The 26,391-nt window shown below is 40.7% G+C and overlaps 1 protein-coding gene across 2 annotated transcripts; it reads left to right on the plus strand.

The window, feature by feature from the left end:
* LOC121911736 (serine protease HTRA1A-like) lies at positions 1–25,695 on the plus strand. Of its 2 annotated transcripts, none has more exons than XM_042433535.1 (9): positions 1–687; positions 8,920–9,019; positions 9,259–9,463; positions 21,926–22,120; positions 22,225–22,257; positions 22,370–22,484; positions 23,173–23,230; positions 23,380–23,475; positions 25,045–25,695. In XM_042433535.1, the coding sequence occupies exons 1-9, from the start codon at positions 225–227 to the stop codon at positions 25,211–25,213; spliced, it is 1,434 nt and encodes a 477-aa protein (XP_042289469.1). In that variant the 5' UTR covers positions 1–224; the 3' UTR covers positions 25,214–25,695. The 2 variants fall into 2 exon arrangements, with proteins under 2 accessions (XP_042289469.1, XP_042289470.1); XM_042433536.1 differs by lacking the exon at positions 1–687 and adding an exon at positions 1,631–1,674.
* Positions 25,696–26,391: the final 696 nt, after the last annotated feature.

The following is a 26,391-nucleotide window of genomic DNA, read 5'->3' on the forward strand; positions in this document are numbered from 1 at the left end:
AGTTGCCTTTAGGATGTGGTGCCAGCCAAGGACGTAAAGTCGCGTAATTGGTTGTGCAGTTGAGTTTCAGTTAAATGCCTCTCCAGCTGAAGTGACTCCTCTCCTCAGCACAGCAGCACTACTGAGCTCTCTCATCCCATAACACTGCAAGCATACAGCGAACTTTTTGAACTCTCTTGAACTTTCTATTTAACGTTTTTAATACTTATTTTTTACTTTAAATCATGTTTTGGTCACCGTTGCTGTGCGTAATCGTCGCTTTTGCGTCTGTGCCGGCTGATGCGCAAATCTCCAGCCGGTATGTTATCGGATGTCCCGCTCGGTGTGACAAGTCGATGTGTCCTCGGCTACCAGCGGATTGCCCGGCGGGACAGGCTCTCGACGCCTGCCATTGCTGCCCGGTGTGCGGTTCCGGCGAGGGCGAAGCCTGCGGCGGCAGCGGGAAGCTCGGGGACCCGTTGTGCGGAGAGGGGTTGGAGTGCTCGGTGTCCGGCGGGGTGGGATACAGCGTCACGGTCAGGAGGAGAAGCAAGACTGGGATTTGCGTGTGCAAAGCCACCGAGCCGGTTTGTGGCAGCGATGGGGTGTCCTACCGGAATATCTGCGAGCTGAAGAGGGTCAGCCGCCGGGCGCAAAAGCTGCAGCAGCCACCTGTTCTTTTCATTCAGCGGGGAGCCTGCGGGAAAGGTAACGCTCACATAGGTCGGGTTGTGTGTTAGAAGTGGGATGATTATTGTTGATGTAGCAGCAATTATTGCTCATGACAGTGGGTTGAACAATTTATATTTAGAAAGGTTTCTGCTGAATTAAACTCATGTGAAATCAACATTCAACACCCAAAATCAAGTTTATCAAAGACCTGCACTGTAAGATCCTCTTGGCTGGAAGAAAAAAATCTGTAGGCCAGTCAGAGCACGTCCAGATTGGCAACCTTAGGTATCTAAATTGTCTTTTTTTCGTGAGTGTGTGTTTGTCATTCCACCTAGATTCTTCACAACTTGCTCTTGATCTTAAACCCCTTCAATTCTAACTGGACGTTTATTGTGGTCTTGACACAGATGTATCACAGCTGCATTCTGTGGCACACAATCCCTGTGTGTCTAGGATAACAAGAGCCACTATTCAAGTGTTTTTCCCCTCTTCTTCCTGCATTACAATTAGACCCGATCAGAGAAACGTTTTCACTTTCGCTGGCTTGATGAAGTCATGAGCTCTCTGCAGATGCAAAGCTTGATGTGGGCCTTTGGATTATCTCTGGCATGCATAACCAACACTCACATGGTCATAATCTGCTCGATTGTTTATAAAATACAAGCCATGCCAGAGCGTTACCAGAACAGAAAGGAATTTAAGTATGATATAGGCTGCTATTAACAATACTCAAGTGATACATCTGTAATAATTGGTATATGTGAGTGTTTCAGCGTAGACCTGCACTTTATCAGGGTGTCATGTGAAAAGTATTTCACCCTAATCAGTGGAACATAATAATAAATAGACATCATTCTTCACTTCTGCCGCTCTATGAAACAGAACAGCCCAACTGAGACTGAGCACTCTGTACAATATAAACAGTGAGGCATTCATCATCATTAATGCTTTGTGTGTGTGTTTGATATGTCTCAGAATGTCACATGAGAGGGTCGAGGATGAAAAACGGTCTGATTCAAACAGGTGGTAAAGGCATTGTATCTTTTTTAGGTTTTGTGTGTGCATGTGTTTCGCATATGTGCATCTGAAGTGGGCACCATGTGTGCAGTTTGAAAACTTCTGGATGGAGAACTTCAACACCTGTTGCCTCAAAGACCTATAACTTACCTCAAAGCTTGGAAACTTACTGCACCCACCTAACCTTCTACTCCTTCATCTCTCTTCTTTCTCTCTGTGTGTGTCTCTCTTCCTCTCTGTGCGTCTGTTGTCACCCATAAATCACACTTAACAGTCACATGAAAAAATGCCTGGCTCTGATTCAAAGCCACGATTCTTCCTCTGTTGAAGACAGTTTAGAACAAGCAGGAGACACGGAGGAAAACACAAAATTAGCAACCGGTATTTTTGGGAAAGGTTTACATGCACATCTGAAAGCATGTGGGCGCAGTGGTGGGGCAGACTGTATCACCACATTTGTTTGTCAGTCATGTAAGCAACTTGAAATGGTTAAGACGCTCCCAGGCAGCTAACCATGTCTGAAAGTGACACAAAAAGAGCAAGACTGCGGTGAGTGCTACCAATTTTTTTTCCAAAGCTCACAGTGAAAATTTCCATAGCTGCAATAAAAATGAGTCTCATTTAATTTCAGATGCGTCTCCGTCCGAGCTGTCGGTGAATAATGCTTTCTGTCGTAGCATATCTCCTTTTTTAAAGTTACTTTAGAATAGAAGGCAGGACTTTACTGTAAAGAGAAATTCAACCCCCTCAAAGCGTCTTTCATTAAGTACCCTGCAACCTGGCCTCACGTTAAGAAAACACATGCGTGCACACTTTGCATGATGTCATTTCGTGTCTGGACTGTAAAGATGTTGATTATGCAAGTTGTTCGTTTTGGCTAGGAGAATTAGGCCAAATGTTGCTGCGTCTTGGGGGTCATATTTGCTTAAAATGACCTAATTTCTAAAAAAAACATGAGGTTTTTGGCATTTTTAAACCTTCATTGATAGTGATAGTGGAGAAACAGACCATTTAGGGGCTGCCTGAAAAAGCTGACGTGAGGAAGTTGGTTTAGAGTTAGATTTGGATGAATTTGAGCATGCAGATGATGCTTGCAATAGTTTCCTAATAATATGTTTATACTTTATTCCAGTTACAGTTAGTAGCTGCTGAGCGATCGCACTGCTCGTATTTCTCCACTGTTGCAGAATGCACTCTGTGACTCCAGCCAGTGACATGCGCTGAATATGCACATTCTTCCCCGACTTGTCTCAGCCACTCATAATATTAAACGATTATCTTTGTGCATGTGTCTTTTCCTTTTTTTTCCCCCCATGTTATTCTATCAATCAGTCTCTGCTCCTGTTTGTGCATGTCTGTCTTTTTTTTCCTTCCCGCTTATCCTCTTTGTCTTGGATTAATGATGCCTTTAATTCTCTTGATCATTAGTGGCTTGTTTCTCTATCTACATGATCATCCTTCCAGAGACACACCCTGACTCTTAGGCTTTTTTCTGTATTTCATCTCATCCTTACTTCAACAAGAGAGTATTATGTTTTCATGCCCCCCTTTTCCCAGATCACACTGACAAGGCAAACAAACTTAATGTCACTTCCTAAGCCTATGATACCCCTGTTTCTTTTGGATCACAATAAATCTTACTTAACTTTGGTTCGACTGTTTCTTTGGCACTAAAATCTTTCAGCTGAAGAATCATATAAACAAATTAAGTTATTATTTTAACAATTTCCTCAAAACTGCACAAAATAATTTGACAGTAAATTTATGTATCTCCTTCATTTTCATACTACTCCTCAACCAGCCATATAATAAGAGAAGTCTTCAGTCTAAATAAGGTATCTAACTGTCTTGAGCGATGACGTGTATTTTGAGGTATAATGGACATTATTGTCTCAGCAGTGGAGGATTTGTATGTGTGTGTGTGTGTTTCTGGTTGAAATCCCTAATGGAAAAAATAAAGTTCTTTTACTTGAATTGAATTAAAATGAAACAAAATTAAATATGGACAAATGATAGGGTTACTTACAGAGTTGCACTGCAGGGTCACCCTCACATTGTTGCCAACTTGTCATTGTAATATTATAAACTGCAGCAGCGCTCGACTATATCTTCTTAACTGTAGAAAAGCAGAACCTCATCAAAACTAAATGACTCATGATCCTACACTCTAGTGCCCTGACATTCACATCTGGTGAGTCATTGTAGGATTTGTATTGAGCCAAAATCAATGACTTACTGGAAATGATTTTATAATAGCATACACATAAGTAAAGTTACTGTGCTTGCCATGGCTCTCTGCCTCAGAGGCGCAACAAGACCAAAGAGCAGACACAACTTGCATATTATTCGCCTTTTTCAAAATCTAATATCACACTTCTTTGACAATAAATCCTACCACTATAGAAATGTCTTGAGTTATTTTCTTCTATTTAAAATGTTTTGCATGACCCCGGCTCTGACGGGCCTCATTTTGCCCAACAGTAGCAAATCTGTGAGTGTCAGAGTGTGAAGAAGAGGAGTTGACCTTACTGTATTCACATCTAGTTTCTCTAGAGAGTAAGAAAAGGCTGCTTCCGCCTGCAGGCGCCAATAAAACAGCGGGTACTATGTATGGGAAAATTGAAACAGAATAGAAGCTGAGATCTTGAGCGGGAACCCTTGTGGTGAAGGTGTGTGTGTGTGTATGTGTGAGTGTGTGTGTATGTGTGAGTGTGTGTGTGTGTGAGAGAGAGAGAGAGAGAGGGAGAGGGAATGAGTGCCTTTATATGAATTTTCTCTTTTAAAATGTTGTGTTTGAATGGTTTCCCCTCATTGAATAGTTGATTTGATCCAGAAATAATCTTTTTGACATCTGTGTTTTGTTAACCAATGTGTTACTTTATTAGGGTATTTTATTGGGAGTTATTTTCCCATGATTTTCTTTTTCTCTCAACGTTTCTTCCATTTGGGTGAAATCTTAACTTCATCAGGTCACAGCAGCCTAAAGCTAATTCATCTCAATATGTCAGAATGTCAGTCAAACTCTGTGTATAGGCATGTTTTGTGTAACCTGATGCACCAGATGGTTTGTTACACAAAACAATCTGAGAAGTCGTCAATAGAAACTGTTTGGAAAAGGGCAGACACCTTCAAAAAATACTTGGCAGGTGATTGGATGAACCATCTGTCTATCACCGTCTGTCGCCGTCTCACCTTGCGAGGCAGCTGGTGATCTTGTGAATCCAGCTGCCTCGCAAGGTAATGTTTTGTGAGCATGACTCTGCCAAAGACCTCTGCAGACACTTTTTTATTTGACTCACTTAAGTCAGAGCCTTTAAGTTACTGCAGAGTTTTTGATCATCTCCCACATGAGACTAAAGTCTTGAATCATTTTTCACCTTTCACCTTTAGAACATCTGCACCACATTTCTCCTTTTAAATTCTCTTTGCCATTTCCCGTATCTGCTCCATATTATAAGTGCCCCCCTTGTCTTTGGAACCATATTTCAAACCAGAAATAGTTCACCCATTTCTTAAAAATGCTAGTTTTGACCCATACCTCATATACAACAACCTTTAAACACTTGTTAAATGTTTACAGGAGCACTGTTTATCACAATATTGTCAGTGATAAACTGAAGTGCTGGACAGTGGTTCACATCCTATCTGTCGGGCAGATGTTGTTTGAGTCTCTGTAGGGGATTAATCTGTCCTCAGTCGAGCCTTTGAGGCGTTCCTTGTGGCTCAACACTTGGTCTTCTCTTTTTCACCATTTACATGCTCCCACTTGAACAGATTATTAACATTTTTGGTTGCATTTCCTAGCATTGTAACATTTGTACCTTTTAAACTGACACGTTAGCAGACTTTAAGGCTGCTTATCTGCAATTAAGAATTTGATGGCCAATAACATTCCTCGGTTAAAAAAAGAAGCCTTCATTATGGGCACTAACATTATTGTGTCACAGTTTTAGCTGAGTTTTGGTTCACTTTTAGCCTATAATCATCAAGAACCTAGAAGTTACTTTTGACCAGTCAGACAGTGAAGTTGCTATCATGTTCTCATTTTTTCCCAACAATTTCTAGATTAGTGTCCTCACTTTTTTAGTTGTTGTTAGCTGTTTAGAGTTCGTCATTCGTGCCTTTATAACTTGTTTGTATGCTTTAGCAACGTGAATTCGTCTGGCTTCCTGGCTGTCCTTTCGTCAAAACTCAAGGGTGACCGAGATTTTTGCACCAGACTCAGGGACGCTTTATTGATCAGCAATGTTTTATAACCATCTTGTACAGACGAGACTTTTGTGGATGTTTTGTGTTGTGTCTTATTTGTTCTGTTTTTTCCTGTTTTTTATGGATTTGTGCAGCACTTACTGACTTTTGCTCTTGAAACATAGCTTTTTTTTAACTTACTTTAGGTTTCAAGATGTCAGCTTGTTGTCTACCTACAGTAATTCATTCATTGACCACAGGATAATTTCCACATTACTTAACAAATGTAGTACACGCAAGCACATTTGTAGTGGCTAATTATAGATAAAGGTTTGTAATTTAATGCCTGCTATCTAGTCAGCTAGCTAAAATGTCTAATGAGCTGTTAAAGTTGAGCTGCTCAACAGTTCAGTTACAGTACCCTGTAACAGGGGCTGGGAGCAGTTTCCAGTCTCATAGTGACCTACAAGCGTAAGCAACTCTACTGTTCACTTTTACTTACATTTCTTAACTAATCACCACCTACAAGTAACTCCCTTTTTCTAGCACTATTATATGCATATTGAGATGCAATTTGCACATACAGAAGGTGCCAATTCTCTTTTTATCTGATGGTGCCTGATGGTTGATTCAACCACAGACCTTTAAAGTCAGCCTCCGGCAAACAATTTAGTAGACTGAGAGATGTTACAAAAGCAATATGTCAATTAGATAATAATCAGAAAGCTTTATGGCTCCACTTTCTCTCCACACATCAGTGACAATGAGGACTTCAAAGTAAAAGATGACTTAGTCATTTTTTGGCATTTAAGGAAGAAGCCGCTTTTAATTTTGGCTCGTAAATCAACCTAACTCTACCATAGAAAAGCCTTTCTAAGCTCACTTCAACTGTGAGATAATCTGTCACAGTATATGAATCAGACAACAATAGTCTGTCTGGGCTCTCTGAGCTGAGCTATGCACAACATTTGATTTACGATCACCACTGAGCCTTTAAGTTTTCTAACAACATATTTGCAGTTTTGCAGTGGTCACAGTGTGTCTCTGGAAGTCAATTTCTGCATGTGTGAATGGCGGCAGGAGTCATGATAACATGGTGAAGTGGAAGAGTCTGAGAGCCTGTTTGGAGGCTCCAGAGCAAACAATAGTTCTGGACACTGGTCCTGCTCTCTCTAACCATAATCCCATCAGAGCTGACCACCAACACCCCAAACTCCCCCCCGAGTGTGAAGCTAGCACGGGGAAAATTACTCCAACCTTTCCATTACCTCTCTGTCCTACTGTGTTGAAAAGTGTGGCATTTATCAGATTAAATATATTAAATTCAACAAGGAAAAAACATGTGGAGGTTTGGAAAAAAGTGGTTCCATTTCTAGAGTCATGACTTTCTAGTGGCATGACTCAAGGGATGGGTAGTGTCGATTGGTTGGTTGGATTGCTATGAAATTTTTTACAGACATTCTTGATCCCAAGAGGATGAATCCTGCCAATTCTGGTGATCCACTGTCTTTTCCTTGAGCGCCACCATGAGGCTCACATTTTGTTTTTGAGTGAAATGTCTCTGCAACTCTTGGATGGATTGCCATGACAATAGAGACGTTTGTGTTCCCAACAGGATGAACTTTGGTAATCCCTTAACTTTTCCAGAGCGATGATGAATCCTGCTGACGTTGGTGATCTCCTGACTTTTCCTCTGGCCTCACCACAAAGCTCACATTCATGATTTTAAATGAAATGTCTTGGCTCGGCGTGACATTTGGTACAGATATTCATGTTCCCCACAGGATGAATTATAATAATATTGGTAATCCACTAACTTTTCCTCTAGCTCCATTATCAGGTCAAAATTTCAATTTATCCAATTCTTTGGTTTATGACCAAATAATTGCAGTAATGTAATGACATTCCCTTCAGCCTCAGTTATATTTTGTATTTAGTGTTAACTAGCAAATGTTAGCATAGTACCACGCCAAACTAATTGGTGAACATGGTAAGCATTATCCACATTGTCATCATGAGCATGTTAACATGCTGACTTTAGCATTTAGCTCAAAGCATCACTGTGCCAAAGTACAGCCATACAGTGCTGCTAGCATTGCTCTGGATGGATGGATGGATGGATAGATATACATAAAATACATACAGTACACTGAATGTATCTGACAGATGAGTGATTCTGTGTTATATAATCCCAGAATTTTCCCCCTGTGGGTTGAGAAATCATTTCATACTATATAATTTAGTGACCTTCATTGCAGCAAGGTGGTGCTGGTTGTGTTAGCTTAACTGCACCTCAAATGGAAAAGTCTCTTTTTCTCCCTTAACCCTTCACTGCAATCAATAATACCCCAGGGCTTTTGGGCGCCTTTGACGTTGGCAAATTTTGTCCTGTAGGAGAATGTAATGACTGAAAATTGTCCTTTTGAGACAAAGAAGTTCAAGGTACGTGGCAAAATAAGCGTTTACAAATGGAAAGATGAAAAGCACAGAGGGAAAGGTCTGCGGAGTCTTGATTCAGAGCTTCAGTTAAAGTGTCTTATGGGTAAGACTTAATTACCAGGTAAATCAGTCAACATTTCCTGACTTGCCCAACACTGAATAGACAGTGGGATGGGTGAATCAGTGAATTTGGCAGCTCTTATGCATACAATGCGAGACAGTGTGTGAGAGTGCTGTCATATTTATGAGGACCGATTGGTTGGATTGGAAATGTCGATAGTTTAAGAATTTCAAGTCTGTGCTTAAAATCAACCATGACGTAAAATAAGGGTGAAGGTCAAGGTCAAGTATTTATTTATAAGGTTTATGACCGTGGTTATGTGTTTGGAAATGACTATGTGTGCGTGTATGTGTGTCAGACCTGACCTAGACAGTCTCAACCACAGATGAACTGTCATCATTTCATTTCCCCACTGTGTTAGGATAAAGGGCAATTTTATTTGGTGGTTTTCTATTCTGACACAGTTTCTTACATCATTGCAGTATTTCAGTGTGTTTTCTGTTTCTTTTTACTCGTCTCACATCCTCTGTGTGCATTTGTGTGCGTCTGTGTTGTATTTCCAGCTCAGGACAACCCAGACAGCCCGAGACACAAATACAACTTCATTGCCGACGTGGTGGAGAGAATTGCCCCGTCTGTGGTTCACATTGAACTTTACCGCAAGTAAGAACCATTTGAATACTTTGAATATTTACCTGTTTTTACCTTCTGTTCACAAAATCTGCGCAGACACTCCTGGGCTTTAAATGTTATTTGCTTTCCACGTTTGAGTCTTACACTGCTGTTACATCATGGATCCGTTCTGATGTCTTTGGGTTTATTTTTCTAGAAGAGGAGACATGGTGAAAAAGTGAGGTGAAAAACAGTATGCTAATCTCCTCTCACACCCGTTCCCCCCGCAGGATGACTTATTCTAAGCGAGAGGTGGCGGTGGCCAGTGGTTCTGGCTTCGTTGTGTCAGAAGATGGCCAGATTGTGACCAACGCCCACGTAGTGGCCAATAAACACCGTGTGAAAGTGGAGCTAAAGAGCGGAGCTTCCTACGATGCCAAAATCAAAGATGTGGACGAGAAATCTGACATCGCCCTCATCAAGATTGATACCCCGGTCAGTAGAACCACCAATGCAAGTCAATACAAAACTGTGCTTTTGATCCTAGTTAGTTTCCTTTTTTCATTAAAAAACAGCAATCATTTCTGATATATGTGTCAAAGAAATATAACTTTTTGAATTGCCCAGTTTCCCGCATAAGAACAGATATGGACAAAGTTAGAGCTGCAACAATTAGTCAATTAGTCAATCAACAGAAAATTACTCACCAACTATTTTGGTAATCAATTAATCATTTTTGAAGAAAAAAATACTGAAATTCTCTGGTTCCAGCTGCTCAAATGTGAAAATTTTCTGGTTTCTTTAGTCCTTTATGATAGTAAACTGAATAACTTTGGGTTGTGGACTATAGGTCAGGAAAAAATATCTTGGGCTTAAGGAAACAGTGATTGACATTTTTCAGCATTTTCTGACATTTTAAAGACCAAATGACTAATCTATTAATTGAGAAAATCAACAGTCAACAGATTAATTGATAATGAAAATAATCGTTATCGCAGCTCTACAGCAGAGAGTTGGTTTTACAATTTAGTTTTTACACAAAGATTAGCACAGGTGCTCTTTGACACCTCCAGTTTTCTGCTTTCTCTCAGACAATGCAACAAAATAAAAAAGTTAACTTTATGTTGTGTTACTTTCCAATTAAAGTGTTGAGGAAATTTGAAGACTGGAGTATTGAAGTCTGGCATTAAAGCGTTCTAAATCTAGGAGATTATTCAGAGTGCAAGAGAAGTAAAGTGAGAATGCAGGTGCAGCCAAATGGGCCTGTAAAAGACAGCTGGCTGGCAGTCAGTTCAGATCCCTTTGGTTCTTAGACACAACGCGCATCAGAAACTGTCATATTACACAACTTCTTTCAAGAGCAGCTTGCAGCTGTGGCATTGCTCAGTTTAAAATCCAGATACCTGTGTTGATCTTTTATGGAAAAGAGATTAAATTCTTCTCATCTTTTTTACATTTTGTTTCACTGGACATATGTTTGCTACATTTCTCTGCTTTTCTCCCCACATCCCTTTCCGTCTGTGTTTATTTCTCTGTCTGCTGGACTAGAGGGATCCACGTTACACGTTAATCGCAGCCAACAGTCATGTGAAGGAATGTGTGGCAGAAAGCCAGTGTCAATTGACTGGGAGTTATCGCAGAGCAGAGTGCATTATGGGGCTCACTCTCATGGCTGGGTGGCGCAGCTGAATAGATGTTCATGACAGCAACACAAGGTGCATTACAAAGACCTCCAATTCTGAAAAGAGGATGAAACATTCATGTTTTGTTCGGCCTACAATGTGAGCGAAGAGTGTGGAAAAGAGCAGTGACAGACGCTTTGTTTTTGTTCATCCTATAATAGAAGCTGTTCCGTCTGTTGATGACAGGCTGGTCTTCGTTTTAGGGGCTTTCTTGTGTTTGTTGCATCACATGCTCAATGTTTTCAGTTACTTCATATTCAGGAATGAGTGATATGTTGTAAAAGCATATAAAATATATGTATGTATGTGTCATCACTGCAGAAGTCCTTGTTTAGGCATACAGAGATATTTCCCAGTCATCCCCAACAGGTGATTGTAATAAAACAGGTTAATAGTAATCAATTGACAGCCAGATATAGTTTCAGAGTGTCACACTGATACAAAACACATTCATCATCATGAGTATACTTGTTTTGATAAAGAGTGTAACTCATGGTGTGAAGATGGAGCAGATCATCCAGGCAATGAGTCGGTGATGCAACCCATTAAGACCAGTCGTTACTTTGGAAAAGGCCACAATTTGGATGGAACTGGCACTTGTGCTAATTAGGGGAAGCTGGCATATGTGTGTGTGTTTGAGGGAGATATTTGGAACTAATTAGAGTTAATACAGCGGGAAATTAAAGGATGAGTGGGTTATAATGAGAGGGCAGAAGGGTGAGCAAAGTTGTCAACTTGGATTACATATAAACGGGAAAATGTAGTCATCCAAACCTATAGCTACAGGGTATTTAATTTGGGCACCTAAAGAGGAAAAACTATGAGTGTCAGCTTTGAAATACTCTTCCCATATTGAAGGCCAGCTCACTGAATTTAGAGGTACCACAACATCGCAAGTGATTGCAAATACAAGTTAAGTTTAAAGTCTTCATGAGCAAATTATAAGTTAATAATTAAGTTAAGTTAAGTTAAGTTAATAATGACCATTAAAATGAGAACATTTTCCTCTTAAAGCTGCGTTAATAGTTGAGCTTGACAGTTCACTCTTGACTTTGAAAACAGTAGTTGACAGGACTGGACTAGGACTACAATTATAAGAAGTCAATATGGGTTCAAAGGTGTAAAGAAAGGAGCCCTCGATTTTCTCTTTTTGTCTTTAGTTTAAAATGTTTTTCAGATTAGAGTTTTAGTTTTTAGAGAAACCTCTGTGTCCACACATGGGACACAGTTGGGCTATTTCATAGCAAAATTACCATTTGTGGGTTCATAAATTAATATACTGCATAAATCTTTTTTACAGCAGACATTTTGACTTGTCTTAGCAGGAAAAGCATGGGTGTAACTAAAAACATGAACGATGGCTCTGTTCCATTTAGACGTCCCAGTAAGCCATGACAGTGAGCCAGCATGTATAATACAAGGGACCCATGGGCATCTCCTTGTCTGGGCATTCAGGTCATTGGCTCCGAAGATTTTTTTCTTTAGCCCCGAATAATTCTCCACTCTTGAGAAAAAGTGGATATACGAAGTTTTTTTTACTGCTAAAGGGATTGAAGCTGAGGCAGTGGCACAAACATCCTCACATGCTGAGCCAGGAAAACAGGTTGTGTAAATATCTGTATGAGTTCCAAGTTACGTGAACATGATATGAGCAGAGCATAAGTTATATACAGCTAACATACTTTGCATTGCACTGTAGCCAGCTATTAGCAATGATAGCTTAGTTGTGCTTCCCCATAGCGACACCAAACTAGCCTAGTCTAGTGTTAGATAGCCAAAAAGTTGTATATTTTATCAGTCGGGTAGTCCTACAAACAGTGATAACACCTGAGGCAAGTTTTATGACCAATCCAACTTTTTTTCTGATCATGTCATACATTGACAGCTAAGTTACCACAGCTTCCATAAAACAAACCTTTAGCCTACTAGCTGATGACATTAGTTTTAAAAGTTAGCTCACTCATGAGAGATGTCAGATTAAACAAGGAAATAAACTGAATCTAAATGATTTAGATGTATCACACACACACATCACTGTAGGTCAGTGTCAGCAGTAATTTACAGTATATTTGTGGTTCATATCAAGTAGCTCCATCAGCAATGATTATGCAACCAAATTATGAAAGTTTACTCAGTCACTTTGAGTAGTGAGCTGTTTTCAACTCTCATTCATGAAATTACTGTTTTATTATGGGTTTGGAGGATTTTCCATCATGCAGGCCCAGTAATAATGGTAGTTGGTATCTGATAAGACGCTCAATTTGGTTTGAGACATTCAAGTGGCTGCAATATTCATGTGCAGATTATATGACAAATCAAATACAAACCCTTCCTTCCTTCTCCAATTTTCACATTTTTTAAGCAATGTGTAGCCCTCACATGCAAGAAAAATAAAATGCATAGAAACAGTCTATTTAGAAGTATGTTTTTAAAAGTTTTCTTGGCTCAGCCCCCGATGGTTAAGAGTGCCAACAACACCCCCTGGAGAGCTTTGACATGTCAAAATATCTGCCATAAAAAAGTTTTGTAGTTCCTCATCTTCTGATCTCCCTTTCCTCATTTCTATCTGCCATCATTGTTCCTCACTTTATTCCTCACAGTTTTCTCTGTTCACGCAAACAAAAAGTCAGCACTCCAGAGGCAGCCACAGAATTTCAATAAACAATTGCACCAGTTTATGAGTGAGAAACTTGAAAGTTAACTTTTCCCTGAGTGTAACGACTCTTTTCTTTCTTATTTCTCTTTTCTTTTCTATGTGAAATCGGAGTTTATTGGTAGCAGGGCCGTCCCCGGGGCAGGGGCTGTGGTCTACCCCTCCGCTCTGGGGAATACATTAGTCTGTCTACAGCAGCTGGAACTTCAGAAGGGACGGAAAAGGGGAAAAAGTGCTGTACTCACTTGTTCCTGTAGAGAGTACGGGGTGAAAAGAGAAAGACAGAGGGACAGAGAAACAGGGAGCAATGTGGTCAAGGCCTGGAAAATGGATCCATATGTCTGGAGGACTATGTGAGCTAATAGGCTAATGAGTGCACTTTGTGATGTGGCAACGGCACGATAAAGATAGAACTCATCGTGCTCAGGTTTTAAAAGGCCTCTCATTAACCTCACTCTGTTACTCAGAACTTGGCCACGGTCTCATTCACTTGGAAGTGCTCACACTGAATTGGACGCGGTCACTTTTACCTGGAAGGACTCACTTTGATTTGAAAGCTCGCTGACTTGGAAAACATTGATTTAATCATATTGACGTATATTGACCCCCGCGACTTGAAGGTAACCATAATGTCTTGGAATGACTTCAAGACACTTAGATGTACTGTGCAGGGAATTTTCCATATCATTCAAGATTTTACATTTTATTGCATGGCCTGTGCAGTCAGTAACCTTGGGTTTGGATACATTATACTGCAAATACAGCTGAATGCATTGATCCTTAGCTTTGTTCACACTGCAGATGAAAGCTTATTTCACTGGTGGAATTGACAGTTTGCTAAACCCTTTCCCCAAACAGCAATTATCCAATCATAGCCTAGCAACCATAAGGCTCAGCAGTCCTATCAAGCTTTGGATTTCTCCACATGCTGTGGAGTGCATTGGAATCTCGTAAAAGTGATTCTCCGCATAGAAAGAGTTTGGAAAGTGGTGTCATTTTTTAAAGTCTTTCCAGCACCAAAAACACAAGAGCAGAAGTATAAGGAATTGATTAAACTCTGTTTGTCAGCTGTAACATAAGTTGCAACTTGCGGTAATGCAGCAAAAATCCTCTGTGACCCAAAAAGCCCCGTAGACCACCATTATAAAAGAGACGTCTATAAAACTGTTGACAGGACACCTCCATCTGCAAATAAGGTCAATTATGACTCTTTCTATTATTAATTTTTGTTCCATGAAGGTTTTATATTTGTAAAACTTTCCTAGAGCCTAGAAAAGCTATTTTAAAATCTGCAGGCCGGGCCACCGGGGAGAAACACTACTGCGAATATTCAGTGGGCCGCACCACCCGGAAGCTAGAGACTTTTTTGGCTCATGCACCAGGCGAGCAATCCTCATTTGATTGAATAGACGCCATCTTTGAGTCTGGTATCCAGTTCTTATAATACGTCCATGGTCACTAGCTTATGTTAGCCAAAGACATCGGTTAGCCTTTATTCCTCAAAGCCTTTTCTCTCTCAAAAGTGAAAAACAGTGAAAGTATCAACAATATCTAACATTAGACCGTTGCTTGTCTAGTATGCTTTTCTTAAGGCTAGACAACCACAATATAGAACCACAATAAAAGAACAATGCTGCTCCTTCATTTCTGTGTCTTCTAAATGGATCATGATCTGGTGAAGATGCTGAATATTTGCTGACAGACATGGAGTTTTAGCCTTTTAGCATGATATATCATGTACATCGGCATCGATTTGTATATTTAAGAGCTTTTCACAGGGTTCTCATTTCAAAACAAGTCAGCTGGAAACAGTTTCAACCAACTCATGGAACTGGGCTAGCTAGTAATTTAGCTTGCTAGCCACAGCTGATAAAATCAGCCAGTGGCAGTTGGCAAAATTGACAGACGCCAACTAAAAATGAAAAGCAGGTTTTGTGTACTGCTGTCTGAAATAAAGGACCCATTGTTTCAAAATATTACAACACATTCTGAGTGGTAAATCTGCCACTGTTATCATTGTAAACTGCACATGTGCAGTGCTGAAATTGAATGGTTGACATGGTTGGCTTAGCAAAGGGTAAATTGATATTTTTATCCTATTTTCAAATTCAGAGGCAGTATAAAGATAAGTTGCTTTAAAAAGACTTAAATCCCACTGAAACTGTTGGATGAAACTCCAGTAAATGAGCCCTCATGCTAAAATCAGCTTTACTAGTGTTACAGTGTGGCAGCAAATCTGGTCTCATGTTTCCCATATGGTCATCCTGTAACAATGGCACTGTTTGTCTCTGTATTACCCATCACCTAGTATTAAATCTCAAACCATTCTCTCTGGGAAATTTGCCTGGTGCTTCTTTGGACTAGACTATTATTGGAATATGTGTGTGTGTGTGTGTGTGTGTGTCTGTGTTTATGTGCAGAGGGGAAAGAGAGTAAATGTGCCTTCAATGTAGCAATGCACTCCTGCATTTATCTATTTGTTTATCAGCAACATTGGGTAAATGTTTCCCCAGGAAGTATAACATTTCTACATGTAATCAGTGGTCCCTAGATGAACAGCACTTACAGACAAATGCAAACTGGCAATCAGTCATTCAAATCAGTGTGTAGTATATATATGTGTGTGTGTGTGTGTGTGTGTGTGTGTGTGTGTGTCTATGTGCATGTGTGTGTGCATGGGTTTAAGATGACTCTCTGTCTTCGACTGGGGGACGTGGAGGACATGCTCCACTGCCAGTGGAAAGACACCGCATGTTGTCCTTCAGAGACAGACGGAAGGGAAATGAATCACATCCTCGTCTCCTCCTCACCCATCCTTTCTCCTTCATCCCTAGTCCATGTAACCAAAATGGTTCCCATGCTTGAGGGTGCAGTTTGGTTGGACATGAGCCAAGGAAAATACACACACACACGTTTGCCCTGCTGGGTCTTGATGCATTTTGTCTTGGCCTAGTTTTTGGCTGCGTAGTTGTTTCCCAGTCCAGCTCGAAAGGCAGCAGCCATGCCCAAAACTGTGGCAGCTTACCAGCCAATGACGTCACTTAGATGCATACCAGAGTTATAACCAGATGGTTGATGAAGTGTATGTAAGACATTCGCTGTTTGTCTGAGGATTTTATTTTTGCATTAAATGGAGACAAGGCTGTGTTGCATCTTTGCAGCTTTGCAATTCTAGCTGTTTTCAAGGGAGTTGGGGTCCTAAAGGACCATGCATTAAAGGTTAAAGGTTCATCCAAATGATACAAATTCCCACACATTTTCAAACATACTTCTAGTTATACATAGCATTAAATTTTATGATCCTCAGTGGAGTTGAATGGGGTTTTTCACAGCATTGACATTAAAAGGTCAGCAGCAACATTTCTTTCCGGAAACTAGTGTACTCTGCATAATCCACAGATATCACTGTGGACAGTTTTCAGTGGAACCACTTTCTAGAGAAGATATTGTCCTCATGAAAACTGTTCTCAGTAAAATTTGCATTGTTTCTAGACAGAGACGTTGCTGTTTAAATCTTTAAATCTACTTTTTCTATGTAGTAAGCACCATGAATGAAATCGGAGGCAGATATCTTAAAACCTACTCAACCTATTGATTATGAACAAATTAATGTAAAAGATCAACACATGAGGTGATTCCTTTTGCTTTATGGAGTCCTGTCCTTCTTCCTGACTTTGTTCTGGAGAATTACAGATGCAAATTAAGCCAAACTACTTTTCTGCAAGGAAAGATCAGAAGTAAGTGAAATAATATGTTTTTGGAGTTTTTTTTAGTAATTTCGGTGAATGGGCAGCTTTTTATCTACAAACTCATTTATTGCAAATGACTCCTCAACTTTGGTGTAGCCTTTAGTAAAGTGCAAATACAGCCAGAGTCTATAGCCTCTGGTTCTTAAACTGGGACAAAGGGACCCTTAAGGAGTACTCCTCCAGCCAAATAAAGAATAGTCTAGACTACAATACAATTGCTCTAGACATATAAAATCTATAGGCATTACGATTACTGTCATAGGTTTCACGTTTTCCACTGTCATCTGTGCATGAACAGTGCAGACAGTTAAACATCTATCCATTTTCTGAACTTCTCGTCCTGTTCAGGATCACAGAGAGCTGGAACGTTTCCCAGCACACACTGGGCAAGAGATGGGGTGAATGCTGAAAAGGTCACCAGTCCTCACAGAGCAGTTAAACAGTTCGGTAAAAGTATGACCTAATACTTAAAGGTAAAAGAGAAATGAAGTTCATATAGTGTATGCAGTCTCTCTGTAGCAAATGAGAACATAAGACCTCATCCCCTCTCATCATTGTTATTTGTGCAGTTTAAAGTTTTGTGGTGTCTCACCAGAGCTAAGACGCCCTCAAGTCCTCCGAGCTCTCATGCAAAACTACACTGAGTGGAACATACACACGAAACTCACAGACATATGTTTGCTCTTATACAGACTAAAAACCTTCCCAACAACATATGGAAACTATATTGGTTTCCGTACTGGTGTCAGTAAGGATATGGTTTACCCAGCATGATTTGGCCATGTTGATGTTACCTACAGCGTGAGGAATTGCTCAGCCAAGCAAAGACCTACTTCGTGCTCTGATTAACACCTACCTCTGTGATATTTACAGTACATGCTGCATTTAGACACTCAGCTGCTGTACAGTTACAACGTTCACCCAGGTATCTTTTTTTCAGTCTACCAAACATGCACAAACAGGAATGCATACACACATAAATGAGCCACTTACATACCAAACAAGCATCCAGACTTCCCAGACAAACACACACTTACTGTCCCCTTTCTCCCACCCCTCAGCCCGATCTTCTGAACCTCTGTCTTGATGTTATGTATGAGCATGCTGAATCCTGCCCTAGTTTTATCTGCATTAGCGAAAGCTCAAGGGCACAAGTTCAGACGTCAGCAGTAAAACCCTATACCTTAGTGTACCTATGAATTTTGCAAGGTAGACTTTATAAAAGTGTGTTTCCTGCTTTGAAGTTAGCTGTATGAAAGGAACAGCAGAGATTAAGTGACTGCAGTTGAGCTCATATACAGTTCAGGTTACAGACTAACCCAACCAAAGCAGCTTCTGTGTCTGTATTTGTATATTTTGAAGTGGTCGGGCTGTATATCTAACCAGTGCCAGGTGTGGGGGTTTAAATTTATAGACTTGAGTTTGTGAGGGTTCATGCCCAGGCAACCTTCTCCCTCTCTCTATGTGTTTATATGTGTGTCTATAAGAACTATTAAGCCACAGTCCATCCCAGCTTGACTAGAGTTAAGTTTGCACCTGGCCTTCTAGTCATAAAACGGCAGTTAGCTTAATGGCTTTTAAATGAGCCTCCAAACAACCAAGGCTGTAACATTAAACAATGACAGATCTCTATAGCAGCTCTGCGGCTATTTCCAAGGCGATCCGTCTGCTTGTCTGCCTGCTTATCTGTCCATCTGTCTCATTGTCCCTTCTCCATGGTGTCCCCGATGAACTAACTGTGACAAAATATGTCTGCTTGCAGGAATCAAAACTCAGCTCAGCGACAAAAAATGGAAAAAAGACCGTAATGTCTCTCAGCTTGTGCCCCTTGCAAACTGTTTATTCAGTCACAGCAACCAAAGCTGTTTAGTCCTCCCACATTTAATTTGATGCCCCACTTTTTCCTCTCATCTAAACACTAGAGAACTTGGAAAACATAATTTCCTTTGTGACATGGGAGAGAGAAACCATGGTATCATACAGAAGTTCGGCGACAAAGATGTGAGGCAATAAAGTGGTCTCCTGCCTAACAAAACAAGATGCTTTCATTTTCAGAACCACATCAGAGTAGAGATTTTCAATAACTGCAGCGGGTATGGTTTATTTTTCCGAGATATTCTCAAATTGGTGCTCTTTTGGGGCTCAAACCAAAAATATTTGTTGGTCATTAGCTCGTTTTCTGCCAAGATGGGCTGCATGCATCGACGTAATATCAAACAAAACTCATTCAACTCATTCGTCTCATATTCTCAAACTCTCTTCCTGTGGTTTTTGGTGTTTGATGCTTCCTTCTTTTCACCTTGCCTCCTTCCTTTAAGTGTGGCTATAGTGTCTTTGGATGAAGCCCCAGTGCATCATAACCTTCATCTGAAATAGCAGTGTGAGTCACTTGGGTGGTCAGGAGAGGCGGACTCACATGGCGAGATGATTTTCCAGAAGTCATTCCAGGTTGCTGACTAGTCATGATTAGTAAGTGATATGTAAGCCGAGGGTCTTTCAAAAAGTTTAGCAGTCTGCATCTTCAGTGTTTGTTCTGCCTTTGCATTGAGGTGCTGTTTGATTGCCAGCGAACTGATGCATTTTGCACTCTTTGTTCATGATTTTTCTGTATGCACTGAGATTTTGTGTGGGTGTGTGAGAGCATGGGATCGGTAGCTATAAGTTGCAAAAAACGGAGTTGCTGGCATTAGTTAAACCCCGAGGTCAAGCTAAAAACAAAGCTGTTCCTAAAAGTTGATATTGTGGCGATAAAAGGTTTTCACCTGATAGCAACAGTCACCGTGAACACCACCAGTATCACTAACTGTTATTATAATAATCATGAGTGGCTGTGGCTTAGTCCTGAATGTCTTGGCAGTGACTCACATCCACCTGACGTCCTCTCTCTCTCTCAGCTGTGTGCGGTTCTCTTGCTTCCTCTCTCCATCTGGTTATACTCTTATCTCATGTTGAGTGTGAAGGGAGAAGGGGAGCAGGGGTGATTATACAGACTTCTACTCCTGTGTCAGGCGTCTGTGTGTGTGTGTGTGTGTTTGCACATGCAAATATGTGATTTCTGGTTTCTGTGCACACCGTGCGGCCTGTTTGTGTGTACCATATTTGCTTGTAACACCCCGACAACATCTAAATAAGACCGCAGTAATCAGTAACACGGCCTCGAACATTTGCGTGTGTGTGTGTGTGCATATTTGTGTATGTGTGTGTGTGTGCGCACGCATGAGAGGTAAGGTGGAAAGTAGAGTTGAAAGGTTCCCGTCCTCAGTTACTGGCTATCACTATCTTTGTCATCTTCTAATAATAACTTCACCTCGAGGGTCGAGATTGTTTACAGCAAAGTCCAACGCACATGTGACTGACTCAAAGGTGTGCCTCAAAAGTATTCCCAAAATCCATTTTTCTAATTTTGTTTAATCAGGTTTATGGAGCACATGACTGCTATCAGTTTGTCTGCAGACATCCATGAACACAGGGCAACATGGTGCGTGTGTGCATGCATGGGCAGTGAGGTGTCATGTGTTTTGATTGAGAATAATAACTCATTTGCATGAGTGTTTGCATAGCTCACATAGATGCTTTTGTCTGCGTGTGCCAACTTGTGTTGCTGTCTCAGTTACCTTGAAGCTTCCTCTGGCTCCTATTTATATCCCTGAGTAAACAAAATGGATACACAGGAGGAGCTCTCGGGACAGGTCTTTTTTTTTTTCTTAGATAGTGCTTGCCTGCTGTCAGGGCATTGGGTACAGTCTGTGCACAGAGTCAACGTGATGTGGCGACGTGTGGGCTTTGACTGCGGGCTGCCCAGTAAGAGATGATTTCACTCAGAATAGGAAACTGTCACTGCGGATGGATAAATATATCCTTTCTGTGTGTGTCTGCAGAAGCTTGGTTTCCACTGCCTAGTGTAACAGAGCTAGCCAGAGCTTAAGGTAGTCATTATTTACCTCTATCAGTCAATTTTCCAGCATTTGTGGTCTGTTGGCACATACATGCCATTAGGCTTGATTTGTCTGCAAGGCTACACTTTCAGTCCAACAAATAAGCTTTTGATCTATATTATTAGCATTTTGAGTTTGAGTTGTTTGGCTTAAATATCACTTATCCTTGCTGTGGAAAAGGAGTAATTGTTTTTGTGTGGGAGCATTGCCATGCATTGAGTGGGTTGTGTTTAGGAGACTTGTGGTTTTATGGTAATTTTTTTCCCACTGTCCACTCATAAAACACATGATAATGACAAGTCCTTAAGGCTGAGTAGAATAATTGAATTCAAGTGACACTTGGCTTTGTGATTTTCTTTCAGAACTCTGCTTGTAAGAAAAGTTTGAAATGCATTCCCCTTTGTCATGACATCAAACACTAAAAAATAAATACAATATTAATTTATTGTAAAAGACATTGATGTAATTTTGATTTATAAATGGTTCATTTTCACTCTACTTTTATTCTGCAAAACATCTTGACGCATGCTTTGCAGTATTGGGTTGTCATAAAAGTTAACCAGTGTCAAACAATCAAACACATTCTCACACATATAAAGTGTAATAATGATTTGTAGTCATGTGTTTTCTGAACTCAGTCTAAAGGGGAACTCTAATTTTACACATCAAAGTTATATAAAGCCTTTTGTGGCTCCAGAGAGAGCTGCACAAAGTCTAATAAATTGCCTCAGTATCCATCGTGAGTCCAACGATGTTATAGGAGTGCACTTTCAAATCTGTGCAATACTATTTTAAAGAGGTTTTTTCCATAAAACACTGAGTGTCAAATTCCAAAAATGGCGGCAAAGAAAATACATTTGTGCATTTGACATTTTTCTCATAAACTTTGGATCGCAGTAACATGAGCATATTCTCCCTCCTGTGTTTCTCACTTGCAGACCAAGCTTCCTGTGCTGTTGCTTGGCCGTTCATCAGACCTGAGACCAGGGGAGTTTGTGGTCGCTATTGGCAGCCCCTTTTCCCTGCAGAACACAGTTACCACAGGAATCGTCAGCACCACTCAGCGAGGGGGCAGGGAGCTGGGCCTTCGCAATTCTGACATGGACTACATTCAGACTGACGCTATCATCAATGTGAGTGGAGTGAATACAAATGCATTATCATTACACACACTGACAGATGTTATACTGTAAGTGCATGCATACAAAATAGTGATGTATCTTTTCTTGGTTCACAGTACGGCAACTCTGGAGGTCCTTTGTTAAATCTGGTGAGGCATTTTTCATTTCAGTGGCAGATACAAAGCCTTTTTTACATCCATGACAAGTTAAAATCCCTATATTTAGTTACATCTGACACTAAATTCAGGTTTGCTGTTTTAGGATGGCGAGGTAATTGGAATCAACACGCTGAAAGTGACGGCTGGCATTTCCTTTGCCATACCCTCAGACAAGATTCGACAATTCCTGGCAGAGTCCTACGACAGGCAGTCCAGAGGTATGAGCTCACACTGACACCGCTGATTATTTCTTCGTTTTATTGCTTTTATTCAATCACCAAGGCAAAGTGGTGGAGGCAAATTTTGAAAATTGGCTGCAAGAATTGGTCAAGAGCCCTTGTGCTCATACAGTTAAGTGGCATATAATTCAGCACACCATCTCTGTGGTTGTTATTTTTCATCTCTGTGCACTCTCTTGAGATTTATTTACTACATTTGTAGCCCTACAAGTCTGTGCCCAGCATTACCTAACAGGATTATGACATTGCAAATAAACTACAGAGAAGAAAATACCGGTATATGTCAGGATTCTTTATTTATTTATTTATTTTTACTGCTTTTCACCCTTCCCCTGGTGTAGTCCTTTGGAACGGCACACTCATGAATTTTATCTGCGGCTGCCAACCTGGCTTCTTTAATATGATATGTCCGTATGATGAAATAACTTGAAAACAAGACTCAAAATTTACGATGAAACCCACGGAAGATGGAGTGTGTAGACGTGCACGCTCTCCTGTACGAGGCATGCAAGATTAGTGAGACAATCTGTGATCCACTGTTTGATCTGAAGCAATTATTCTTTCTATTTTTTTGAGGTCAACAAACAGCCTCATAAAAAAACTAAGAGACTGTTGCAGGCGAAAGGATGATTGATTGTATTTATATTCTGTTGTTTTCCGTCTCTAGGGAGAGCAGCTGCTAAAAAGAAGTACATTGGTGTTAGGATGATGACTCTCACTCCATCGTAAGTTGCCAGTGAAATAGCAGCATTACATCTCCAGAAATGTGTTCAATGATTTAATTTATTATGCTTTAGACAACAGGTTTTTACATTTCTTGTTTTGTACTGTATAAAAAATGATGACTGATTATATCCTCCTTTTCTCCCCCTAGATTGGCTAAAGAGCTGAAGACTCGACACCGTGACTTCCCTGACATCACCTCCGGAGCTTACGTTATGGAAGTCATTGCGAAGACACCAGCTGCAATGTAAGTAAAAGATATTTTTCCCATATGGCTCCAAAAGTACAAACTAACTTGGTTATAATATGATGGTTTTCAGTTAAGACTCTTTCTCAGCAACGGGATATTGTCTTTGGCACATGCTACACACGTGCACCGAAGTCACACGAGACTCTCATCACTCTCCATGCAGCTCCTGCTCCCTTCATGCAAATAGACATTATATTTCATTTCCTTCCTTCATTTTATTTCTCTCCTCTAACTGTCATGTGCTCGCGTGCGCTCACACACTCACTCACACACACACACACACCCACACCCCGGCCTCTGCTGTACAACTGTCTCTGTAGAACGTAAATTCATGGCTCACTCCAGCGTGCCTGGAGTGCCTGGCGCTATAAAATATCCCCCTCCTCCCACAATGGCAGCCCACTCCAATCAGCCACCACCACAACTCCAACAGAGTGGAGCTTGGGAGACGCTGAGGTCAGCTATTTCCTTCAAACCTCATGCAGGGAGGTTACTAGCTGCGCTGTGGTTTTCCTGTGCCTGCTCACCCAGCCCACTCCAGAGTGGTCTCTGCAACAGGGCCATGTCAGAGTTTACTCATTGCTTAAATCACCCTGCTTTCTGCATAATAACATTTCTGTGGTTCCCTTTATATTTGGTGTGCTCTTTTCTAGGCTGCACTTTCATGCTTTTGATCTCGCTCTTTTTCGTGTTGGTTTACGGCCTTTGGGGAGCTTGACCTGGGCTATAGAAAACCTGCCATTTGCTTTATTGGAGGTGTCAGAGCAGCTGAGCGTAATGAAGGCAATACTGAGCTTCAGTTGCGTAAATGGATGCTGTCACAAGTGACGGCGTGTTGGTCTGTGTGTACATATGGCTGTGATTAAACAGTTGTACTGAGAGTCAGCTTTTGATATCAATGCTGGTTACCGCCTTGGTCTGTGTGTGATTTCAAGTTTACTAGTTTGTTTGTTTTCATCATGGGTGTGTTTGCCTGACATGTTTTTATTCGCTTCGCACTCTGACCTTGACGTGCTGTCATTCCATCATGATCGATCCATCATTAACATTCTTACAACAGATGTTACATCGATCCATGTTGCCCTCACAGACCTGTTAACAAACCTGACCAACACAGAGGCAGGATATGTTTATATAAAACACTTGAAACACATGAGATAACTGGATTTCCTTTCATTTTATTGTGTGAGTGATGTGTAGTTTATTAGACATTACAGCTGTTGGGCAAGACTCAAACCATTAAATGAACCTGCTGTTTTTAGTCTCTATATAAAGAGGAATTCCTAGTAGCACTTTAATCGTTTTATCATTAAAGGATATGACTGGTGATATTTTTGTTAGTGTTAACTAGTCCCATAAAAAGTAGCTGAATTTGTTTGATTGGTCGTTATGTACGCACATTCACAGCTCACTCACATCTGTCTGGCTGATGATTGGTCGAGTTAAGGTCAATTTCAGCCTGCAACATGAAAAAAAACATATTTTTTTGCTGCTGCTCATACAGCAAGTACTTGCCATTTATGAAGACCTTGTTCCGTCATCTCCTCTGCTTCTTCTCTCTTCCAGTGCTGGACTCAAAGAGCATGACGTCATCATCTCCATCAACGGCCAAAGGATTTCATCCGCGACCGATGTCAGCACTGTCATCAAAAGGGACGACACCTTGAGAGTAGTCGTGCGTCGCGGAAACGAGGACGCTATCCTCACTGTTGTCCCCATGGAGATCGACCCTTGACCTTTCCAGATTCACAACACAGCTGGAGCTAGGTTTTACTTATCACCAGTGGACCTAATATCGGAGGAGGGCTTTTACTGACATGCCCTCCTCCTGTGGCTAAAGGCCAGTGTCACCACACATCCAGGAAAAAATCTGGCTCTGCCTTGAAAGGAACGACTGTACAGATGCTCTAAAAGCAGCGCTGTACTTTGTTTTCCATGTGTGTTTTCACTTTAAGTCTTTAATGCTTTTAATCAATGCTACTACTGTTTGGTCACAAACGTTGGCATATTGTTTTTATCTGCTTTCTCTTGTTTTGTGTCTTTTTTAATATGGACTTTTTCTCAGTCAGGCCTTCAACTAGACTCTCGCTGGGCAAATCTTATTTGTACAATTGTTGTTTTTTAAAACTCCTTTTTAAAAGTACTGTAGAATGTTTTTGTTGATTATGTGATGTATACTGAGAATAAAATAAAAGATTTAACTTCTTTTTGTTTTGACATTCCCTGTTCTAGCATTCTCATTTCCTTTCCATCTTTCTTTCACTCAGTTTCACACACATAAATACAACACGCACACACATTTTGAGATGGATTGCACCCAGGCTGACATTACAGTATTTTCTTTGTGTGTGTGCAGTGTTTGTTCAACCATTGCTCACACACACACACACACACTCACACACACACACAGGGGACATAAAACCAATCGGGATCTGGTTTAAATTTGATTTTATTGCCTTCATATGGGCTTGATAGCGGTCGGGTGTGATTGTTGGGCCAGGGGCTCTGCAGGCTGACCTCAGAGACGGGACAGTGAGCCAAGGAGAGATCCGACCCTCGATGCAGTGGCCGCAGATGTTGGGCTTGCACGAAAACACTAAATAATTTGGTGCAGATTTTTGTTTACCACACACATTTTGGATGAAGATGATGAAGTTGACCTCATGAGAACTAGAAAAACTACCACACACTACAAACAAGATATACAAGAAGCTCTCTTACCAAACACTCAGTTGCTAAATGTAAATTCTGCAATGGAAAATCTGTGCTTTTCTTCACTGTAATCCACCATAACTCAAATGAAAGGCCTGTTATGTTCTACTGTCAACAGCAAGATCAAATCAGACTTCAGAAGCATGTGGAAGGACAGAAGACATATTTTGTCATTCAGTAGTATGGCGACTCTGGTTTTAC

The sequence above is a fragment of the Thunnus maccoyii genome, chromosome 14 (assembly GCF_910596095.1).
Source record: "Thunnus maccoyii chromosome 14, fThuMac1.1, whole genome shotgun sequence".
In the NCBI taxonomy this organism is placed as follows: Eukaryota; Metazoa; Chordata; class Actinopteri; order Scombriformes; family Scombridae; genus Thunnus; species Thunnus maccoyii.